General features: G+C 50.6%; 2 protein-coding genes and 1 pseudogene across 7 annotated transcripts in view; 1 reads left to right on the plus strand and 2 right to left on the minus strand.

The window, feature by feature from the left end:
- LOC144510213 (cytochrome c oxidase subunit 5B, mitochondrial-like) overlaps positions 1-2,703 on the minus strand; it is a 9,635-nt gene extending 6,932 nt beyond the window's left edge. Inside the window, exon 1 of the mRNA XM_078239709.1 lies at positions 2,546-2,703. Within this exon, the coding sequence (XP_078095835.1) occupies positions 2,546-2,675 (130 nt within the window). The 5' untranslated portion in view covers positions 2,676-2,703. The remainder of the gene's footprint in view (positions 1-2,545) is intronic.
- Positions 2,704-2,797: 94 nt separating this feature from the next.
- Positions 2,798-23,505, plus strand: part of LOC144510206 (uncharacterized) — a 91,922-nt gene continuing 71,214 nt past the window's right edge. For 3 of the 6 annotated variants that reach the window (XR_013500584.1, XM_078239700.1, XM_078239699.1), the window contains exons 1-2: positions 2,798-2,924; positions 15,518-21,906. Coding sequence is in view for 2 of the 6 variants with exons in the window: in XM_078239700.1 (XP_078095826.1) it covers positions 20,611-21,906 (1,296 nt within the window). In the remaining 4 variants the exon portion in view is untranslated. Of the gene's footprint in view, positions 3,003-15,517; positions 21,907-23,505 lie in introns of all 6 variants that reach the window. The other 3 variants (XR_013500586.1, XR_013500587.1, XR_013500585.1) reach the window with 2 other exon arrangements.
- LOC144510211 (large ribosomal subunit protein eL8 pseudogene) lies at positions 3,088-3,806 on the minus strand (annotated as a pseudogene).

Raw genomic sequence — 23,505 nt, forward strand, 5'->3', positions numbered from 1 at the left:
CCACCCCCCCTTCACTCTCCCCCGCCCCCCCCCACCCCCCCTTCACTCTCCCCCGCCCCCCCCCACCCCCCCTTCACTCTCCCCCGCCCCCCCCCACCCCCCCTTCACTCTCCCCCGCCCCCCCCCCACCCCCCCTTCACTCTCCCCGCCCCCCCCCACCCCCCCTTCACTCTCCCCCGCCCCCCCCCACCCCCCTTCACTCTCCCCCGCCCCCCCCCACCCCCCCTTCACTCTCCCCCGCCCCCCCCCACCCCCCCTTCACTCTCCCCCGCCCCCCCCCACCCCCCCCACCCCCCCCTACCCCCCCCCACCCCCCCCTTCACTCTCCCCCGCCCCCCCCCACCCCCCCCTTCACTCTCCCCCGCCCCCCCCCCCACCCCCCCTTCACTCTCCCCCGCCCCCCCCCCCACCCCCCCTTCACTCTCCCCCGCCCCCCCCCCCACCCCCCCTTCACTCTCCCCCGCCCCCCCCCACCCCCCCTTCACTCTCCCCCGCCCCCCCCACCCCCCCTTCACTCTCCCCCGCCCCCCCCACCCCCACTTCACTCTCCCCCGCCCCCCCCACCCCCCCTTCACTCTCCCCCGCCCCCCCCACCCCCCCTTCACTCTCCCCCGCCCCCCCCCACCCCCTCTTCACTCTCCCCCGCCCCCCCCCCTTCACTCTCCCCCGCCCCACCCCTTACTCTCCCCCGCCCCCCCCACTTCACTCCTCCCCCGCCCCCCCACTTCACTCCTCCCCCGCCCCCCCACTTCACTCTCCCCCGCCCCCCCCTTCACTCTCCCCCGCCCCCCCCTTCACTCTCCCCCGCCCCCCCCCCTTCACTCTCCCCCGCCCCCCCCCTTCACTCTCCCCCGCCCCCCCCCTTCACTCTCCCCCGCCCCCCCCCTTCACTCTCCCCCGCCCCCCCCTTCACTCTCCCCCGCCCCCCCCCTTCACTCTCCCCCGCCCCCCCCCTTCACTCTCCCCCGCCCCCCCCCTTCACTCTCCCCCGCCCCCCCCCCTTCACTCTCCCCCGCCCCCCCCCTTCACTCTCCCCCGCCCCCCCCCCTTCACTCTCCCCGCCCCCCCCCTTCACTCTCCCCCGCCCCCCCCCTTCACTCTCCCCCGCCCCACCCCTCACTCTCCCCCGCCCCACCCCTCACTCTCCCCCGCCCCACCCCTCACTCTCCCCCGCCCCACCCCTCACTCTCCCCCGCCCCACCCCTCACTCTCCCCCGCCCCACCCCTCACTCTCCCCCGCCCCCCCCACTTCACTCTCCCCCCGCCCCCCCCACTTCACTCTCCCCCGCCCCCCCCCTTCACTCTCCCCCGCCCCCCCCCTTCACTCTCCCCCGCCCCCCCCCCTTCACTCTCCCCCGCCCCCCCCCCTTCACTCTCCCCCGCCCCCCCACTTCACTCTCCCCCGCCCCCCCCCCTTCACTCTCCCCCGCCCCCCACTTCACTCTCCCCCGCCCCCCCCCCTTCACTCTCCCCCGCCCCCCCTCACCCCCCCTTCACTCTCCCCCGCCCCCCTCACCCCCCCTTCACTCTCCCCCGCCCCCCTCACCCCCCCTTCACTCTCCCCCGCCCCCCTCACCCCCCCTTCACTCTCCCCCGCCCCCCTCACCCCCCCTTCACTCTCCCCCGCCCCCCTCACCCCCCCTTCACTCTCCCCCGCCCCCCTCACCCCCCCTTCACTCTCCCCCGCCCCCCTCACCCCCCCTTCACTCTCCCCCGCCCCCCTCACCCCCCCTTCACTCTCCCCCGCCCCCCTCACCCCCCCTTCACTCTCCCCCGCCCCCCTCACCCCCCCTTCACTCTCCCCCGCCCCCCTCACCCCCCCTTCACTCACCCCCCCTTCACTCTCCCCCGCCCCCCTCACCCCCCCTTCACTCTCCCCCGCCCCCCTCACCCCCCCTTCACTCTCCCCCGCCCCCCTCACCCCCCCTTCACTCTCCCCCGCCCCCCTCACCCCCCCTTCACTCTCCCCCCCTTCACTCTCCCCCCCGCCCCCCTCTCCCCCCCTTCACTCTCCCCGCCCCCCTCACCCCCCCTTCACTCTCCCCCGCCCCCCTCACCCCCCCTTCACTCTCCCCCGCCCCCCTCACCCCCCCTTCACTCTCCCCCGCCCCCCTCACCCCCCCTTCACTCTCCCCCGCCCCCCTCACCCCCCCTTCACTCTCCCCCGCCCCCCTCACCCCCCCTTCACTCTCCCCCGCCCCCCTCACCCCCCCTTCACTCTCCCCCGCCCCCCTCACCCCCCCTTCACTCTCCCCCGCCCCCCTCACCCCCCCTTCACTCTCTCCCGCCCCCCTCACCCCCCCCTCACCCCCCCCTCACCCCCTCACCCCCCCTTCACTCTCCCCCGCCGCCCTCACCCCCCCTTCACTCTCCCCCGCCGCCCTCGGGGCCGGGGGGGTGAAAGCTCCCATGCTGTGGAGCTGCCGGCTGCGCTGGGCCGGGCCTTTAACCCGGTGTGAGACTGCGGGTGAAAGGTTCGTTTCCGGCCGATGACCTTGAGCCTGACTCGCGGCCCCAGCCCCCTTTCCTGCTGCTCTTTACTCACCGCCAGAAGCCAGCGCCCTCCAGGGGACACGGCCAATCCGGCAAACCGGACGGGGACCTGGAGCAGCCGACAGGCCGCAGCCGGTTCGCAACAGCCGGAGGCCGCCCGCCATTGCCACTCTGGCCGCCATCTTGCACACTTTGGCCTAGCCCCGCCCGAAACACGTCACTTAGAGCAGGCCCCGCCCCGGAACACGTCACTAAGACGAGGCCTCGCCCCTGGTACCCATCACACGCTCCAAGCCCCGCCCCTGGTTACCGTTGCCAGGCCTGCGGCCTCGGGCTTGCGCCGGCAGAAGAGGTCTGTTTTGGGGGTTTTGTGATCGCAGCTGAAGCGGGTTTGCCGATGAAGCTGCTCTTTTCTCCCGGTGGGGGCCCAGGTTAGTGTTTTGCTGCGGAATCAGTGAGAATCTCCGCCCAGGCGGGCGGCGGCAGCAGCGAGAAGCCTCACAATCCAGGTTAAAGTCCAACTGGTTTATTTTTTAAAAATACAACCACTTTTACTTTTTATATACAATGAGCAGATTAGGAATCTATCCCAGTTTGGTTGCCAGCTCCTTAGCCTTGGCCAGCTTGGCAATGCGAGCCACAGACTTGGGGCCCAGAATTCCACCGCCCCAATGACTCAATCAGTTTGGCCATCGCTCCCTTATCCTCAGGGTTGATCTGAGCCAGGGCCAGGCAGGTGGTGGTCTTTCTGTGCACCAATCGCCCAAGCCTGGCTTTGCCTTTGACGATGCAACAAGGAACTCCCATCTTCCAGCAGAGAGCAGGCAGGAGCACAACCAGCTCGATGGGGTCAACCTCATGTGTGGTGACAGTGTTCACACCTGCTCGGAGAACTGCTGGCCTCTTTGTTGGAGCATCAGTCTTCCCAGCTGCCTTTTGCTGGGCTCGGACTAAAAGCCTCTGCTTCTTCTCCACTTTGGTCTCGGGTCTGTATTTATGGGCCAGTTTTAAGAGCTGAGTCACAGTCTGCCTGTCCAAGGCCTGGGTGAACTGGTCAATTGTTGGAGGCACCTTCAGACGCTTGTACAAGATGGCCCTCTGACGCTGAAGTCTGACATACCGCGGCCATTTCACGAATCTTGTCAGGTCCCTCTTGGGCTGGATATCCTGACCAATCCCAAAATTTTTTGGTCGCTTCTCAAACAGAGGGTTGACGACTTTTTTCACCTCGTGCTTCCTGACGACGGAAGGAGCCGGGGCTACCTTCTTCCCCTTGGCCTTCGTTCCTTTCGGCATGGCGGAGAGTGGTAGCATGAGCTTTCGGAGCGCTGCTCCTCCTTCAGGTGTTTACACAGCAAGTGTTAGAGGCAGCACTTTTCACCTTCTCCCAATACAGGATAATAATCAAATAATAATGAGTAATAATAAATCAAATCCAATAAACCCTAAACGCCCCTCAGTGTCTCTGCCTTTTCCACCATTTCTCCTCTCAGTGAAAGCGGCTCTATTAGTTTTCCTGCAGCCACTCCATGGGGAAGCTGCTGCTGCAGGAGGCCATTTGGCCCCTCAGTCTGCCTTCTGATCTTCACTGATAACATTGTGGCCTCAATTCCACTTTCTGACCTCCTTCCTAAACCTGCTGACTGGCAACAAGAGAAGTTGGCCTTTGGGCTAAAATCAAGTCAAATCAAACCCAAGATGGGGTTCAGTGCCTTTTGCAGCTTGGATCTTGTCTGTCCCTCTTGTGGAGTCCCTGAATTGGATTTAATTGGAAATTGAATTTGGTTTTTGGAGCAAGCTAGGAGTGGATTTGGGTTTGCCCGGTCCAGTCTGGACATTGGCTTTGTAACTTCAAGGACGGAGTTTTTAAAAATTGTAAAAAAGAAACTAAGAGTAAATTATCTCTCCCTTAAATGACCCTGCCGCCACCATTCCCTGGGCAAGAGACTCTCACACACTCAACTCAGAGAAAATTTCTCCTCATCTCCATCTTAAATAGCAGAAGTCTTTTCAAACCTTGTCCTTAATTTCTGCTCTTTCCCACAAAGGGAAAACCAGCCCCTAAGCATTCATTCGTAGAGTCATAGAGGCATACTGTCCAAAAAACGCCCTTTGACACCTTCTAAATGGCAGGACTGTTCCAGAATTTTGGAACACGACAACCAATGCTGGCCATCTCTGTTCATACCCGGGATGTAGATTATGATTCATAATTATTGCCGATGACTCTTGTTTTGCCATCCTCGATCAAGTGCTGTCTTGATGTCAACGGTAGTCACTTTCACTTAATCCCTGGAGTTCAGCTCTTTTGTCCATTTGGTCCAATCTGTAATGAGGTCAGGAGCCAAGTGGCCCTGGTGAAACCCAAACAGAGTGCGACACCCCATACCTAATGAAAGATGTGCTGGCCTTGGAGAGGGTCCAGAGGAGGTTCACAAGAATAATCCCAGGAATGAAAGGTTTTTCATATGAGGAACAGTTGAGGAGTCTGGGACTATACTCGATGGAGTTCAGAAGGATGAGGGGAGGATCTAATTGAAACTTACAGAATACTGAGAGGACTAGATAGAGTGGACGTGGAGAGGACATATCCACCAATTGGAGAGACTAGAACTCGAGGGCACAACCTCAGAATGAAGGGATACTCCTTTAAAACTGAGATGAGGAGGAATTTCTTCAGCCAGGGGTGGTGAATCTGTGGAACTCATTGCCACAGAGGGCTGTGGAGGTCAGGTCATCTTTGTCTTTAAGACAAAGATCTTGATCAATAAGGGGATCAAGGGTTACGGGGAGAAGGCAGGAGAATGGGGATGAGAATCATATCAGCCATGATTGCGGAGCAGACTCAATGGGCCGAATGGTCTAATTCTGCTCCTATATCTTATGGTCCTATAGTCTTATATTTACCCCCCTAATCCCCTGACAAGGAGCAATTTAGCATGGCCAATCAACCTAACCTGCACATTTTTGGTGCGTGGGAGGAAACTGGGGCACCACACAGACAGTGACCCAAGCCGGGAATCGAACCCGGGTCCCTGGCGCTGTGAGGCAGCAGTGCTAACCACTGTACCACCGTGCCACCCCAGTCATTTAATTATCCACCGCCGTTCATGACAGGATGCAGTAGGAATGCACAGCTTACATCTGATCCATGTGATCATTAACCCTTTCTATTACATGCTGCTTCCACCATTTGGCGTGCAAGAAGTCCTGTCTTGTTGAAGCCATGATGTGGAGATGCCGGCGTTGGACTGGGGTGGGCACAGTAAGAAGTCTCACAATGTCAGGTTAAAGTCCAACAGGTTTATTTGGCATCACGAGCTTTCGGAGTGCTGCCCCTTCATCAGGTGAGTCACCTCTGAAAGCTCGTGCTACCAAATAAACCTGTTGGACTTTAACCTGGTGTTGTGAGACTGCTTACTGTACATTGTTGAATCACCAAGTTGACACTTCATTTCTATAAATACCTCATGCTGCTCATGGCATGCCCTACTACAGTCCTCATTAATCCAGAGTTGATACCCTGGTTTGATGGTAATGGTGGAGTGCGGGTTATGCTGAGGTACAGATTGTGGTCAAGCACAATTCTACTGATGGCCCAAAGTACCCCAAAGTTGCCCAGTTTTGAGTTGCTATTTGTGCTACACAATGAAGGGTATCTTCAAAGTGACGACGGGACTTCATCTCCATAAGGACGATGCAAAGGTCACTCTACCAATACTGTCATGGACAGATGCATCCGTAATAGGTAGATTGATGAGGAGAAATTCTTCCCTTACGACTTGCCACAGATCCAGCTTCAGAGCTATGTCATTGAGCTGTTCCAGTACAGTTACAACATTGGCATCTACCCGACAATGTGGAAAATTGCCCAGGTATATCCTGTACACAAAAAGTAGGAAAATCCAACCCAGCCAATTATCACGCAATCAGTCTACTCTCGATCATTAGTAAAGTGATGGAAGGGTCATCAACAGAGCTATCAATTAGCATCTGCTCAGCAATAACCTGCTCAGTGACACCTAGTTTGGGTTTCACCAGGGTCACTCAGCTCCTGACCTCATTACAGCCTTGGTTCAAACATGGACAAAAGAGCTGAGATTGACAGCCCTTGACATCAAGGCCACATTTGACTGAGTGTGGCATCAAGGAGTCCGAGCAACTGGAATCAATGGGTATCAGAGGGCAAACTCTCCATTAGTTAGAACATAGAACATTACAGCGCAGTACAGGCCCTTCGGCCCTCGATGTTGCGCCGACCAGTGGTACCAATCTAAAGCCCCTCTAATCTACACTATTCCAATATCATCCATATGTTTATCCAATAACCACTTGAACGCTCTCAACGTTGACGAGTCCACCACTGCTGCAGGCAGGGCATTCCACGCCCTTACTACTCTCTGAGTAAAGAACCTACCTCTAACATCTGTCCTATATCTCTCACCCCTCAATTTAAAGCTATGTCCCCTCGTGCTAGCCAACACCATCCGAGGAAAAAGGCTCTCACTATCCACCCTATCTAATCCTCTGATCATCTTGTATGCCTCTATTAAGTCACCTCTTAACTTCTCTCTAACAAAAACAACCTCAAGTCCCTCAGCCTTTCCTCATACGATTTTCCCACCATACCAGGCAACATCCTGGTAAATCTCCTCTGCACCCTTTCCAACGCTTCCACATCTTTCCTATAATACGGCGACCAGAACTGTACGCAATACTCCAAATGCGGCCGCACCAGAGTTTTGTACAGTTGTAGCATGGCCTCCTGGCTCCGAAACTCAATCCCTCTACCAATAAACGCTAACACACCGTACGCCTTCTTAACAACCCTATCAACCTGGGTGCCAACTTTCAGGGATCTATGCACATGGACACCCAGATCCCTCTGTTCATCCACACTACCAAGTATCTTACCATTAGCCCAGTACTCTGTATTCCTGTTACTCCTTCCAAAGTGAATCACCTCACACTTTTCCGCATTAAACTCCATTTGCCACCTCTCAGCCCAGCTCTGCAGCTTATCTATGTCCCTCTGTAACCTGCCACTTCCCTCCGCACTGTCTACAACTCCACCGACTTTAGTGTCATCCGCAAATTTACTAATCCATCCTTCCACGCCCTCATCCAAGTTATTAATAAAAATGACAAACAGCAGTGGCCCCAAAACAGATCCTTGCGGTACACCACTAGTAACTGAACTCCAGGATGAATATTTCCCATCAACCACCACCCTTTGATTTCTTACAGCTAGCCAATTCCTGATCCAAACCACTAAATCACCCTCAATCCCATGTGTCCGTATTTTCTGTAAAAGCTTACCATGGGGAACCTTATGAATGGCTTTGCTGAAATCCATATACACCACATCAACCGCTTTACCCTCATCCACCTCTTTGGTCACCTTCTCAAAGAACTCAATAAGGTTTGTGAGGCACGACCTACCCTTCACAAAACCGTGCTGACTATCCCTAATCAAATTATTCCTTTCTAGGTGATTATAAATCCTATCTCTTATAATCCTTTCCAATACTTTGCCCACAACAGAAGTAAGGCTCACCGGTCTATAATTACCAGGGTTGTCCCTACTCCCCTTCTTGAACAAGGGGACAACATTTGCTATCCTCCAGTCTTCTGGCACTGTTCCTGTAGACAATGACGACACAAAGATCAAAGCCAAAGGCTCTGCAATCTCCTCTCTAGCCTCCCAGAGAATCCTAGGATAAATCCCATCCGGCCCAGGGGACTTATCTATTTTTACCCTTTCCAAAATTGCTAACACCTCCTCCTTATGAACATCCAGTCCAAGTCCAACAGCCTGCATCTCAGTACTCCCCTCAACAACACTGTCCCTCTCCTGTGTGAATACCGACGAAAAATATTCATTTAGTGCCTCCTTATCTCTTCAGACTCCACGCACAACTTCCCACTCCTGTCCTTGACTGGCCCTAATCTTACCCTAGTCATTCTTTTACTCCTGACATACCTATAGAAAGCTTTAGGGTTTTCCTTGATCCTACCTGCCAAAGACTTCTCATGCCCCCTCCTGGCTCTTAACTCCTTCTTTAGGTCCTTCCTGAAACTCTCAAGCACCCTAACTGAGCCTTCACGTCTCATCTTAACATAAGTCTCCTTCTTCCTCTTCACAAGAGATTCAACCTCCTTAGTAAACCACGGTTCCCTCACACGTCTGCTTCCTCCCTGCCTGACAGGTACATATTTATCAAGGACGCGTAGTAGCTGTTCCTTGAACAAGTTCCACATTACAATTGTGCCCATTCCCTGCAGTTTCTTTCCCCAACCTATGCCAGCTAAATCTCACCTAATCGCATCATAATTTCCTTTCCCCCAGCTATAACTCTTGCCCTTTGGTATATACCTATCCTTTTCCATTGCTAAAGTAAACGTAATCGAATTGTGGTCACTGTCACCAAAGTGCTCACCTACCTCCAAGTCTAACACCTGGCCTGGTTCATTACCCAGTACCAAATCCAATGTGGCCTCGCCTCTTGTTGGTCTATCTACATACTGCGTCAGGAAGCCTTCCTGCACACACTGGACAAAAACCGACCCCTCTAAAGTACTCGAACTATAACTTTAGTTGGTGTCATACCTGGCACATAAGTTGGTTGTGAAGGGTTAGTCATCTCAGCTCTAGGATATCTCTGCAGGAGTCCCTCAGGATAGTTTTCTAGGCCCAACAATCTTCAGCTGCTTCATCAATGACCTTCCCTCCGTCATAAGATCAAAAGTGGAGATGTTCGCTGATGATTGCACAATGTTCAGCACCATTTGCGACTCCTCAGATACTGAAGCAGTCCATGTGAAAATGCAACAAGATTTGGACAATATCCAGGCTTGGGCTGACAAGTGGCAAATAACATTTATGCCACACAAATGACAGACAATGACCATCACCAATAAGAGACTCTCTAACCACCGGCCTTTGACATTCAGTTTAAAGTTTAAAGTTTATTTATTAGTGTCACAAGTAAGCTTACATTAACACTGCAATGAAATTACTGTGACAATCACCTAGTTGCCACATTCTGGCACCTGTTCGCAGACACTGAGGGGGAATTTAGCATGGCCAATGCATCTAGCCAGCACGTCTTTCAGACTGTGGAAGAAAACTGGAGCGCCTGGAGGAAACCCATGCAGACACAGGGAGAACGTGTAGACTCCTTACAGACAGTGAACCAAGCCAGGAATCGAACTCACGTCCCTGGCACTGTGAGGCAGCAGTGCTAACCACTGTTACCATCACTGAATCCCCCACTTTCAACATCCTTGGGGTTACCATTGACCAGAAACTTAACTGGACTCGCCACAGAGGCTACAAGAGCAGGTCAGAAGCTAAGAATACTGTGGCGAGTAACTTATCTCCTGACTTCCCAAAGCCTGTCCACCATCTACAAGGCACAAGTCAGGAGTGTGATGGAATGTTCTCCACTTGCCAGGATGGGTGCAGCTCCAACAACACTCAAGAAGCTTGACACCATCCAGGACAAAGCAGCCTGCTTGATTGGCATCACATCTACAAACATTCAATCCCTCCACCACCGACAGCAGGGTGTACTATCTACAAGATGCACTGCAGCAATTCATCAAAGGTCCTTGGACAGCACCTTCCAAACCCACGATCGCTTCCATCTAGAAGGACAAGGGCAGCAGATACGTGGGAACATCACTTCCTGCAAGTTCCCCTCCAAGCCACTCACCGTCCTGACTTGGAAATATATCGCCGTTCCTTCACAGCAGCTGGATCAACATCCTGGAATTCCCTCCCTAACGGCACTGTGGGACAACCCACAGAACGTGGACTACAGCGATTCAAGAAGGCAGCTCACCACCACCTTCTCATGGGCAACAGGGGATGGGCAATAAATGCTGGCCAGCCAGTGACGCCCATGTCCCACGAATGAATTAAAAAACAGGACTAGGCCAGCTCATTCAATACTGCTGCTATCCAGTTTACATTTTGTGCCTTTGACACTCCCAGTGCTTCCTCCAGGTAGTGATCAACATGGAAGAGTACTGATTCATCAGCTGGAGGGGCAGAGTGTTAGGTGGTGATCAGTGATTTCCTTGTCCGTGTTTGACCTGATGCCATGTGTCTGGAGTCAATGCCAGAGAAACTCCATGTGTGGCTACATGTGGTGGGTATGGTGGTGTCAGGGACATTGTAAAGTATGATTCCGTGGGGCTGAAGATGTTAGGCTGTTGCTTGACTAGTCTTTGGGATAACTCTCCCAATTGCTTATGTATTTCTGAATGTTTCACCCTGAATCTGTCTTTTCCCAGGGTCGAAGGGCCAATTACTCAGGGGCTTAGGTTGAGAGTGAGAGGGGGAAAGTTTAAAAGGGATGTAAGGGGCAAGTTTTTCACACAGAGGGTGGTGAATGCTTGAAACACACTGCCGGAGGAGGTGGTGGGATCAGATTCTATAACAACATTCAAGAAGCATCTGGATAGAGACATAAACAGGCAGGGAATAGTGGGATATGGATCACATAGAGGCAAGAAAATATTAGATTAGAGAAGTGTTTTACAGCTTTAATTTAAAAACCTTTCAAGCATTCAAGCGAAGTATAAAAGGTAGGCTGCAGTATACAGCGGGCAGCGTTGGGAGCGGGCAGTGGAGTGCGTGGGAAGCAGAGTGTGAGCTATAAGGCTTTGGCTCACAGGGCTTAGGCAGAAAGGGCGAGCAGGGGTGAGTTTAATTCATTTTTGCTGTTTCTACCTGGTACTGGCAAGGTATCTAGAGGGGATGGGTGTGCAGGCAGTGCTATGTTCCTCTTGTATTATGTTTGAGGTGAGGGACGACGACAGTGTCCGTGCTGATAACACCTGTGGGAAGTGCACCCATCTACAGCTCCTCCAAAACCGTGTTAGGGAACTGGAGCTGGAGTTGGATGAACTTAGGATCATTAGGGACGCAGAGGTGGCCATAGACAGAAGCTTTAGGAATACAGTTACTCCGAGGAATGAAAACAGATGGGTGACGGTGAGAGGGGCTGGGAGGAAGCAGTCCGTGCAGGGATCCCCTGTGGTCGTTCCCCTTAGCAACAAGTATTCCGCTTTGGATACGGTTGAGGGGGATGACATACCAGTGGTGAGCCGCAGTGAGAGGATCTCCAGCACTGTGTCCGTCTCTGTGGCTCGGGAGGGTAAGGGGCAGAGCGGGAGAGCAATAGTTATTGGGGACTCGTTAGTTAGCAGGATAGATAGGAGGTTCTGTGGCAGCAAAAGAGACTCACGGATGGTATGTTGCCTACCGGATGCCAAGGTCCGTGACGTCTCAGACCGTGTTTTCCGGATTCTGAAGGGGGAGGGGAAACAGTCACAAGTCGTGGTACACATTGGTACCAATGACATAGGTAAGAGAAGGGACGGGGATTTAAAGCAGGAATTTCTGGAGCTGGGCTGGAAGCTGAGAGCCAAGACAAAACATGTGGTCATCTCTGGTACGTTGCCGGTGCCACGTGATAGCGAGTTGAGGAACAGGGAGAGAGTGCAGTTAAACATGTGGTTGCAGGGATGGTGTAGGAGGGAGGGTTTCAGATACGTGGATAATTGGAACACATTCTGGGGAAGGTGGGACCTGTACAAACAGGACGGGGTGCACCTGAACCAGAGGGGCACCAATATCCTAGGAGGGAAATTTGCTCTGGCTCTTCAGGGGGGTTTAAACTAATTTGTCAGGGGAGTGGGAACAGGAGTTGTAGTCCAGAAGTCAGTGAGGGTGGTGAGGTATTGGAGAAGGTATCAGGGTCAAGGGTGGGTACCGGTAGACAGGAAGGTGGGTTGAAGTGTGTCTACTTCAATGCAAGGAGCATCCGGAACAAGGTAGATGAACTGGATGAGAGGGGTGTGGAGGGATATGGTCCAAGTGCAGGTCAGTAGGACTAGGCATAAAATGGGTCGGCACAGACAAGAAGGGCCAAAAGGCCTGTTTCTGAGCTGTAATTTTCTATGGTTCTATGGTTAACTTGGGGCATGGATTGGTACTTGGGACTACGATGTTGTGGCCATTACGGAGACGTGGGTAGAACAAGGACAGGAATGGTTGTTGGACGTTCCGGGGTATAGATGTTTCAGTAAGTGTAGCGAAGCTGGTAAAAGAGGTGGAGGAGTGGCATTGTTAATCAAGGATAGTTTAACGGCTGCGGAAAGGCACTTCGAGGGGGATCTGCACACTGAGGTAATATGGGCTGAGGTTAGAAATAGGAAAGGAGCGGTCACGTTGTTAGGAGTTTACTATAGGCCCCCAAATAGTAATAGAGATGTGGAGGAAGAAATTGCTAAGCAGATTATGGATATGTGTGGGGGTCACAGGGTAGTTGTCATGGGGGACTTTAACTTTCCAAATATTGATTGGAACCTTTGTAGGTCAAATAGTTCGGATGGGGCAGTTTTTGTGCAGTGTGTGCAGGAGGGTTTCCTGACACAATATGTGGATAGGCCGACAAGAGGTGAGGCAACATTGGATTTGGTACTGGGAAATGAACCGGGCCAAGTGTTAGATTTGGTTGTGGGAGAGCACTTTGGAGATAGTGACCACAATTCGGTGTCTTCTGTTATTGCAATGGAGAGGGATAGGGCCGTACGGCACGGCAAGGTTTACAATTGGGGGAGAGGTAATTATGATGCGATTAGGCAAGAATTAGGGGGCATAAGTTGGGAACAGAAACTGTCAGAGGAAGGAACTAATGAAAAGTGGAACTTTTTCAAGGAACAAATACTGGGTGTCCTTGATAGGTATGTCCCTGTCAGGCAGGGAGGAAATGGCCGAGTGAGGGAACCATGGTTCACGAAAGAGGTGGAATGTCTTGTGAAAAGGAAGAGGGAAGCTTATGTAGGGATGAGGAAACAAGGTTCAGATGGCTCGATTGAGGGTTACAAGTTAGCAAGGAATGAGCTGAAAAAGGGGCTTAGGAGAGCTAGGAGGGGACATGAGAAGTCCTTGGTGGGTCGGATCAAGGAAAACCCCAAGGCTTTTTACTCTTATGTGAGGAATAAAAGAATGACCAGGGTGAGGTTAGGGCCGGTCAAGGACAGTAGTGGGAACTTGTGTATGGAGTCAGTAGAGATAGGCGAGGTGATGAATGAATACTCTTCTTCAGTGTTCACCAAGGAGAGGGGCCATGTTTTTGAGGAAGAGAAGGTGTTACAGGCTAATAGACTGGAGGAAATAGATGTTCGGAGGGAGGATGTCCTGGCAGTTTTGAATAAACTGAAGGTCGATAAGTCCCCTGGGCCTGATGAAATATATCCTAGGATTCTTTGGGAGGCAAGGGATGAGATTGCAGAGCCTTTGGCTTTGATCTTTGGGTCCTCGCTGTCCACGGTGATAGTGCCAGAGGACTGGAGAATGGCGAATGTTGTTCCTCTGTTTAAGAAAGGGAATAGAAATGACCCTGGTAATTATAGACCGGTTAGTCTTACTTCGGTGGTTGGTAAATTGATGGAAAAGGTCCTTAGAGATGGGATTTACGACCATTTAGAAAGATGCGGATTAATCCGGGATAGTCAGCACGGATTCGTGAAGGGCAAGTCGTGCCTCACAAATTTGATAGAATTTTTTGAGGAGGTAACTAAGTGTGTTGATGAAGGTAGGGCAGTTGATGTCATATACATGGATTTTAGTAAGGCGTTTGATAAGGTCCACCATGGTCGGCTTATGATGAAAGTGAGGAGGTGTGGGATAGAGGGAAAGTTGGCCGATTGGATAGGTAACTGACTGTCTGATCGAAGACAGAGGGTGGTGGTGGATGGAAAATTTTCGGATTGGAGGCAGGTTGCTAGCGGAGTGCCACAGGGATCAGTGCTTGGTCCTCTGCTCTTTGTGATTTTTATTAATGACTTAGAGGAGGGGGCTGAAGGGTGGATCAGTAAATTTGCTGATGACACCAAGATTGGTGGAGTAGTGGATGAGGTGGAGGGCTGTTGTAGGCTGCAAAGAGACATAGATAGGATGCAAAGCTGGGCTGAAAAATGGCAAATGGAGTTTAACCCTGATAAATGTGAGGTGATTCATTTTGGTAGGACTAATTTAAATGTGGATTACAGGGTCAAAGGTAGGGTTCTGAAGGCTGTGGAGGAACAGAGAGATCTTGGGGTCCATATCCACAGATCTCTAAAGGTTGCCACTCAAATGGATAGAGCTGTGAAGAAGGCCTATAGTGTGTTAGCTTTTATTAACAGGGGGTTGGAGTTTAAGAGCCGTGGGGTTATGCTGCAACTGTACAGGACCTTGGTGAGACTACATTTGGAAAATTGTGTGCAGTTCTGGTCACCTCACTATAAGAAGGATGTGGAAGCGCTGGAAAGAGTGCAGAGGAGATTTACCAGGATGCTGCCTGGTTTGGAGGGTAGGTCTTATGAGGAAAGGTTGAGGGAGCTAGGGCTGTTCTCTCTGGAGCGGAGGAGGCTGAGGGGAGACTTAATAGAGGTTTATAAAATGATGAAGGGGATAGATAGAGTGAACATTCAAAGACTATTTCCTCGGGTGGATGGAGCTATTACAAGGGGGCATAACTATAGGGTTCGTGGTGGGAGATATAGGAAGGATATCAGAGGTAGGTTCTTTACGCAGAGAGTGGTTGGGGTGTGGATGGACTGTCTGCAGTGATAGTGGAGTCAGACACTTCAGGAACATTTAAGCGGTTATTGGATAGGCACATGGAGCGCACCAGGATGATAGGGAGTGGGATAGCTTGATCTTGGTTTCAGATAAAGCTCGGCACAACATCGTGGGCCGTAGGGCCTGTTCTGTGCTGTACTGTTCTATGTTCTATTCCAGTTTAATGAGACAAACAAGGACAGTAATTCAATTATTTCTTTATTTAACACTTCTGGTACCAACTCAAACATAAACAGTTGCAACTCATTAAATCTTCACTGAACTTTAACTCTAACTGAATGTCAACTTTAACTATTTAACTGAAACTGGATACCACCGAGTTCAGGAAAACCTTGGCTAAGAAATATCCTTGATGTAGAATCTGTCTTCTCCTTCTCACAGGCACAGGTTGTTGGTCTCTTCGAGTTATTGCTGCCAAACAAAGGACTCACATGTCTCTTTATGCACAATTCTCCACTTGCTTCCAGAAGATTCTCTGTCATCCAGCCAATTGTGTCACCAGAAACTGATCACATGGCTTGAACATCCAATGAAATTACTTTTGAAGAGCGCCATTATATAAGAACGTAAGAAATAGGAGCAGGAGTAGGCCATCTAGCCCCTCGAGCCTGCCCCGCCATTCAATAAGATCATGGCTGATCTGAAGTGAATCAGTTCCACTTACCCGCCTGCTCCCCATATCCCTTAATTCCCTTATCGATCAGAAATCTATCTACCCGTGATTTAAATATATTCAACGAGGTAACCTCCACCACTTCAATGGGCAGAGAATTCCAGAGATTCACTACCCTCTGAGAGAAGAAGTTCTCCCTCAACTCTGTTCTGAACCGGCCCCCACTTATTTTGAGGCTGTGCCCTCTAGTTCTGGTTTCCCTTCTAAGTGGAAAGAATCTCTCTACCTCTACCCTATCCAGCCCCTTCATTATCTTATAAGTCTCCAAAAGATCACCCCTCAGCCTTCTAAACTCCAACGAGTACAGACCCAATCTGTTCAATCTCTCCTCATAAGCTACACCCCTCATCTCCGGTATCAACCCGGTGAACCTTCTCTGCACTCCCTCCAAGGCCAATATATCCTTTCGCAAATAAGGGTACCAAAACTGCACACAGTACTCCAGTTGCGGCCTCACCAGTGCCTTGTATAGTTGCAGCAAGACCTCCCTGCTTTTATAGAAACATAGAAAAACTACAGCACAAAACAGGCCCTTTGGTCCCACAAGTTGTGCCAAACATATCCCTACCTTTTAGGCCTACCTATAACCCTCCATCCTATTAAGTCCCATGTACTCATCCAGGAGTCTCTTAAAAGACCCTATTGAGTTTGCCTCCACCACCACTGATGGCAGCTGAATCCACTCGCCCACCGCCATCTGTGTGAAAAACTTCCCCCTCACATTTCCCCTGTACCTACCCCCCAGCACCTTAAACCTGTGTCGCAGCCATTTCCACCCTGGGAAAAAGCCTCTGAGAGTCCACCCGATCTATGCCTCTCAACATCTTATATACCTCTATTCGGTCTCCTCTCATCCTACGTCTCTCCAAGGAGAAAAGACCGAGCTCCCTCAGCCTATCCTCATAAGGCATGCCACTCAATCCAGGCAACATCCTTGTAAATCGCCTCTGCACCCTTTCAATCTTTTCCACATCCTTCCTGTAATGAGGCAACCAGAACTGAGCACAGTACTCCAAGTGGGGTCCGACGTGGGTCTTATAAAGCTGCATCATTATCCCCGGACTCCTAAACTCAATCCCTCGATTGATAAAGGCCAGCACACCATACGCCTTCTTAACCACCTCCTCCACCTGCGGGGCCGATTTTAGAGTCCTATGGACCTTGGGGTCCGGGTCCATATTCTATCCCCCTCGCGATAAAGGCCAACATTCCATTCGCCTTCTTGATCACCTGCTGCACCTGCAGACTGAGTTTTTGCGATTCGTGCACAAGGACCCCCAGGTCCCTCTGCACAGTAGCATGATGTAATTTTTCTCCATTTAAATAATATTCCAATTTACTATTATTTCTTCCAAAGTGGATAACCTCACATTTGCCAACGTTATATTCCATCTGCCAGATCCTCGCCCACTCGCTCAACCTATCCAAATCTCTCTGCAGACTTTCCGCTTTCCCACTCATCTTCATGTCATCAGCAAACTTTGATACCCTAAGCTCAGTCCCCTCCTCCAGATCATCTATGTAAATAGTAAACAGTTGAGGCCCCAGCACCGATCCCTACGGCACGCCACTGGTCACCAACCGCCAACCAGAAAAGCACCCATTTATTCCAACTCTCTGCTTCCTGTTAGATAGACAATCCCCAATCCACGCTAACACCTTACCCCCAATTCCGTGTACCCCAATCTTCTGCAGCAACCTTTTGTGAGGCACCTTATCGAATGCCTTCTGGAAATCTAAAAACACCACATCCACCGGTTCCCCTCTGTCAACCGCACTAGTCACATCCTCATAAAAATCTAGTAAATTCGTCAAACACGACTTTCCCTTCATGAATCCTAGTTCGTTTGACATGTCCCATACATAGCAGCCATATAAATCAGAGCCACGCTGTTTCAGTTAATGTAAACAATTTCCCTTATCTGGGAAGCGTCAGATCACAGCTCCCAGAACAGAGCCTCTCTACAACCTGCATCTGGTTTTAATCTATAAGTTGACAAAAAATCCAGCATACGTAGCTCCCAGCCAGAATAGCCATTTTACAGCCACTATTGCCGTTATTGTTGTTATATCATTGTTGTAGCCATTCTTTTTCCATCCACAGAGGCATCTGTGTCAGAACAGACTTGGTGGGCCGAAGGGCCTGTTCCTGTGCTGTACTGTTCTTTGCTCTTTGTTCCAGCCTTTTGCGCTGGCACATTCTAAAATTTGTAGGCTTTGCCCCTTCATGTCACATTCTGAATATTTTCTTTATTGCTACCCTTTCTCTTTCTTTGATGTCTCTCATCAAATGATCACATTTTCACTCACTTGATCCCTCGTCTCCAATGTTTATTTTATAGCCCTCTGTACTGTCCTAGTTACACCGCTTTCCTTGTCCTGCCTATCTCTTTGGTCCATACATAGATCATGACAAGTGGATCTTACCCCTCCTACTGAAATTTCCAGCCCCAAGTAGATGTCCCAAATCCTAGGAGCGGGCAGGCAATACAGGCTTCTGAACACTTGCTCTCAGCGGCACAGAACTGTGGCTAATCCCCTGACTATACTGTCTTCTACTGCACTGAATTCTTTCAAACTTCCCCCACTTGAATGGCTCCCTGTATTCTCTCATCCACCCTGCAAACAAGCTGTAAGAACCTTGAACCTTTTGGACATTTGAAAGGGCTGAGGCTCTCCCACTTCAGGCTTCTTGATCCCCTTACCCGACTAACTCAGAGTCACACCCTTCTGTCCCTGACAAAATCAAAAGCCTCTATCATAATGTGTGTCGCCATCTCCTGGAACATTTCCTTCCCTGAAGCATTGCGGTGCCCGTGGCTCAGCTTCCAGTTCATTGACTCTGAGTTAAAACTCCGCAAACTGCAGACAGTTACTACAGACATGTTTGTCCTGGATCACACTGGTGTCCAGGAACTGCCATGTTCTGCCGTCTTGACACATCATCTGCCTTGTCATCTTTATTATTAGCTAATAAACATTACTGTCCCAATATACTTTATTATTGCTGGTCAACCTTGTTAATAAAACCTTACAATAAATTCTACAAATTTTGAAAGATTAATGAGCAAAATGCTCACCAACCACTTTGTGTTTTCCCTGTAATGTCACACTGAGTTTTCTCCGTGCCACTGTCCACACCTTTTTAAATTGGTCCCCCACTCTCCACATTCTTTTATTCAAAGTTAAGGTAACAATTTACATGACCAACTTCACAAAGTCACACTCAAGTTCAGTGAACAAATGCTGCCGGCATTCTTGCTTACTTCTGCATTTAACAAGAGCACCTCTATTTAATCTGGATAAAATTCTACAGAAGTGAGTCAGCACTGCTTGCTAGAGAAATTCATTCAAACTAGCCACCTAATTAACTCATTACAGCTGCCTTATTTTATCATTTGCCATTAGACAGTCATCCTCAATTAGGTCTTGAGATGGAAACTGAAATCTGCTTTTAGGGAGTAAATAAAAGCAGAATCATGTTAGGATTGACTGTTCTCAAATTACTCTTATTTATCCATCGTTATTATTAACTATCTCATCATAAATACACCCTTACTTCCTCCAGCATCCTCCCATGCATCCAATCCAGTTCTAGTGACTTATCGATATTAAGATTGATTTCTCATCTTTCTCATAGCTCTTCTTAATCAATGTTCAGCCCAGACAATGTTCTAACTACATCCTTGTTCACAGTGACTTGAACAACAAAAGAACAATACAGCACAGGAACAGGCCCTTCGGCCCTCCAAGCCCGCGCCGCTCCCTGGTCCAAACTGAACCATTCTTTTGCATCCCTCCATTCCCACTCCGTTCATGTGGCTATCTAGATAAGTCTTAAACGTTCCCAGTGTGTCCGCCTCCACCACCTTGCCTGGCAGCGCATTCCAGGCCCCCACCACCCTCTGTGTAAAATATATCCTTCTGATATCCGTGTTAAACCTCCCCCCCCCCTCACCTTGAACCTATGACCCCTCGTGAACGTCACCACCGACCTGGGAAAAAGCTTCCCACCGTTCACCCTATCTATGCCTTTCATAATTTTATACATCTCTATTAGGTCTCCCCTCATCCTCTGTCTTTCCAGTGAGAACAACCCCAGTTTACCCAATCTCTCCTCATAACTAAGCCCCTCCATACCAGGCAACATCCTGGTAAACCTCCTCTGCACTCTCTCTAAAGCCTCCACGTCCTTCTGGTAGTGTGGCGACCAGAACTGGACGCAGTATTCCAAATGCGGCCGAACCAACGTTCTATACATCTGCAACATCAGATCCCAACTTTTATACTCTATGCCCCGTCCTATAAAGGCAAACATGCCATATGCCTTCTTCACCACCTTCTCCACTTGTGACGTCACCTTCAAGGATCTGTGGACTTGCACACCCAGGTCCCTCTGCGTATCTACACCCTTTATGGTTCTGCCATTTATCGTATAGCTCCCCCCTACATTAGCTCTACCAAAATGCATTAGTAGTAGTACTGCAAAGAAGTGTACCGACAACTAAACAACGAGGAACACTACAGACAGTTACCTGCAGATCCGACCAAAGAACACACCCGTCAACTCAACACTCTGATCAAGACCTTTGATCCGGACCTTCAGAACACCCTCCGTGCTCTCATCCCACGTACTCCCCGCGTTGGAGATCTCTACTGCCTCCCGAAGATACACAAGGCAAACACACCCGGCCGTCCCATCGTATCGGGCAATGGGACCCTGTGCGAGAACCTCTCCGGCTATGTCGAGGGCATCCTGAAACCCATTGTACAAAGAACCCCCAGCTTTTGTCGCGACACGATGGACTTCCTACAGAAACTCGGCACACATGGAGCAGTTGAACCAGGAGCGCTCCTTGTCACAATGGATGTCTCGGCACTCTACACCAGCATCCCCCATGGCGATGGCATTGCTGCAACGGCCTCAGTGCTCAGCGCCAACAACTGCCAGTTTCCAGATGCAATTTTACATCTCATCCGCTTCATCCTGGACCACAATATCTTCACCTTCAACAACCAGTTCTTCATCCAGACACACGGAACAGCCATGGGGACCAAATTCGCACCTCAATATGCCAACATCTTCATGCACAGGTTCGAACAAGACTTCTTCACCGCACGGGACCTTCAACCGATGCTATACACTAGATACATCAATGACATTTTCTTCCTTTGGACTCATGGTGAACAATCACTGAAACAACTCTATGATGACATCAAGTTCCATCCCACCATCAGACTCACCATAGACTACTCTCCGGAATCGGTTGCATTCTTGGACACACGCATCTCCATTAAGGACGGTCACCTCAGCACCTCACTGTACCACAAGCCCACGGATAGCCTCACGATGCTCCACTTCTCCAGCTTCCACCCTAAACACGTTAAAGAAGCCATCCCCTACGGACAAGCCCTCCGTATACACAGGATCTGCTCGGATGAGGAGGATCGCAGCAAACACCTCCAGACGCTGAAAGATGCCCTCATAAGAACAGGATATGGCGCTCGACTCATTGATCAACAGTTCCAATGCGCCACAGCGAAAAACCGCACCGACCTCCTCAGAAGACAAACACGGGACACAGTGGACAGAGTACCCTTCGTTGTCCAGTACTTCCCCGGAGCGGAGAAGCTACGGCATCTCCTCCGGAGCCTTCAACACGTCATTGATGAAGACGAACATCTCGCCAAGGCCATCCCCACACCCCCACTTCTTGCCTTCAAACAATCGCACAACCTCAAACAGACCATTGTCCGCAGCAAACTACCCAGCCTTCAGGAGAACAGTGACCATGACACTACACAACCCTGCCACAGCAACCTCTGCAAGACGTGCCGGATCATCGACACAGATGCCATCATCTCACGTGAGAACACCATCCACCAGGTACACGGTACATACTCTTGCAACTCGGCCAATGTTGTCTACCTGATACGCTGCAAGAAAGGATGTCCCGAGGCATGGTACATTGGGGAAACTATGCAGACGCTGCGACAACGGATGAATGAACACCACTCGACAATCACCAGGCAAGACTGTTCTCTTCCTGTTGGGGAGCACTTCAGCGGTCACGGGCATTCGGCCTCTGATATTCGGGTAAGCGTTCTCCAAGGCGGCCTTCGCGACACATGACGGCGCAGAGTCGCTGAACAGAAACTGATAGCCAAGTTCCGCACACACGAGGACGGCCTCAACCGGGATATTGGGTTCATGTCACACTATTTGTAACTCCCACAGAGTTTCACTGGCTGTCTTGTCTGGAGACAATACACATCTTTTTAGCCTGTCTTGATGCTCTCTCCACTCACATTGTTTTGTTTCTTAAAGACTTGATTAGTTGTAAGTATTCGCATTCCAACCATTATTCATGTAAATTGAGTTTGTGTCTTTATATGCTCTGTTTGTGAACAGAATTCCCACTCACCTGAAGAAGGGGCTTGCAGCTCCGAAAGCTTGTGTGGCTTTTGCTACCAAATAAACCTGTTGGACTTTAACCTGGTGTTGTTAAACTTCTTACTGTGTTTACCCCAGTCCAATGCCGGCATCTCCACATCATGGGGATGGTGCCAGAGGACTGGAGAGTGGCGAATGTTGTTCCTCTGTTTAAGAAAGAGAATAGAAATGACCTTGGTAATTATAGACCGGTTAGTCTTACTTCGGTGGTTGGTAAATTGATGGAAAAGGTCCTTAGGGATGGGATTTACGACCATTTAGAAAGATGCGGATTAATCCGGGATAGTCAGCACGGATTCGTGAAGGGAAAGTCGTGTCTCACAAATTTGATAGAATTTTTTGAGGAGGTAACTAAGTGTGTTGATGAAGGTAGGGCAGTTGATGTCATATACATGGATTTTAGTAAGGCGTTTGATGAGGTCCCCCATGATCGGCTTATGATGAAAGTGAGGAGGTGTGGGATAGTTGGCCGATTGGATAGGTAACTGGCTATCTGATCGAAGACAGAGGGTGGTGGTGGATGGAAATTTTTCGGACTGGAGGCAGGTTGCTAGCGGAGTGCCACAGGGATCAGTGCTTGGTCCTCTGCTCTTTGTGATTTTTATTAATGACTTAGAGGAGGGGGCTGAAGGGTGGATCAGTAAATTTGCTGATGAAACCAAGATTGGTGGAGTAGTGGATGAGGTGGAGGGCTGTTGTAGGCTGCAAAGAGACATAGATAGGATGCAAAGCTGGGCTGAAAAATGGCAAATGGAGTTTAACCCTGATAAATGTGAGGTGATTCATTTTGGTAGGACTAATTTAAATGTGGATTACAGGGTCAAAGGTAGGGTTCTGAAGGCTGTGGAGGAACAGAGAGATCTTGGGGTCCATATCCACAGATCTCTAAAGGTTGCCACTCAAGTGGATAGAGCTGTGAAGAAGGCCTATAGTGTGTTAGCTTTTATTAACAGGGGGTTGGAGTTTAAGAGTCGTGGGGTTATGCTGCAACTGTACAGGACCTTGGTGAGACCACATTTGGAATATTGTGTGCAGTTCTGGTCACCTCACTATAAGAAGGATGTGGAAGCGCTGGAAAGAGTGCAGAGGAGATTTACCAGGATGCTGCCAGGATGCAAACCCCTGGTTTGGAAGGTAGGTCTTATGAGGAAAGGTTGAGGGAGCTAGGGCTGTTCTCTCTGGAGCGGAGGAGGCTGAGGGGAGACTTGATGGAGGTTTATAAGATGATGAGGGGGATAGATA

Source organism: Mustelus asterias, chromosome 22, assembly GCF_964213995.1.
Source record: "Mustelus asterias chromosome 22, sMusAst1.hap1.1, whole genome shotgun sequence".
NCBI lineage: Eukaryota > Metazoa > Chordata > Chondrichthyes > Carcharhiniformes > Triakidae > Mustelus > Mustelus asterias.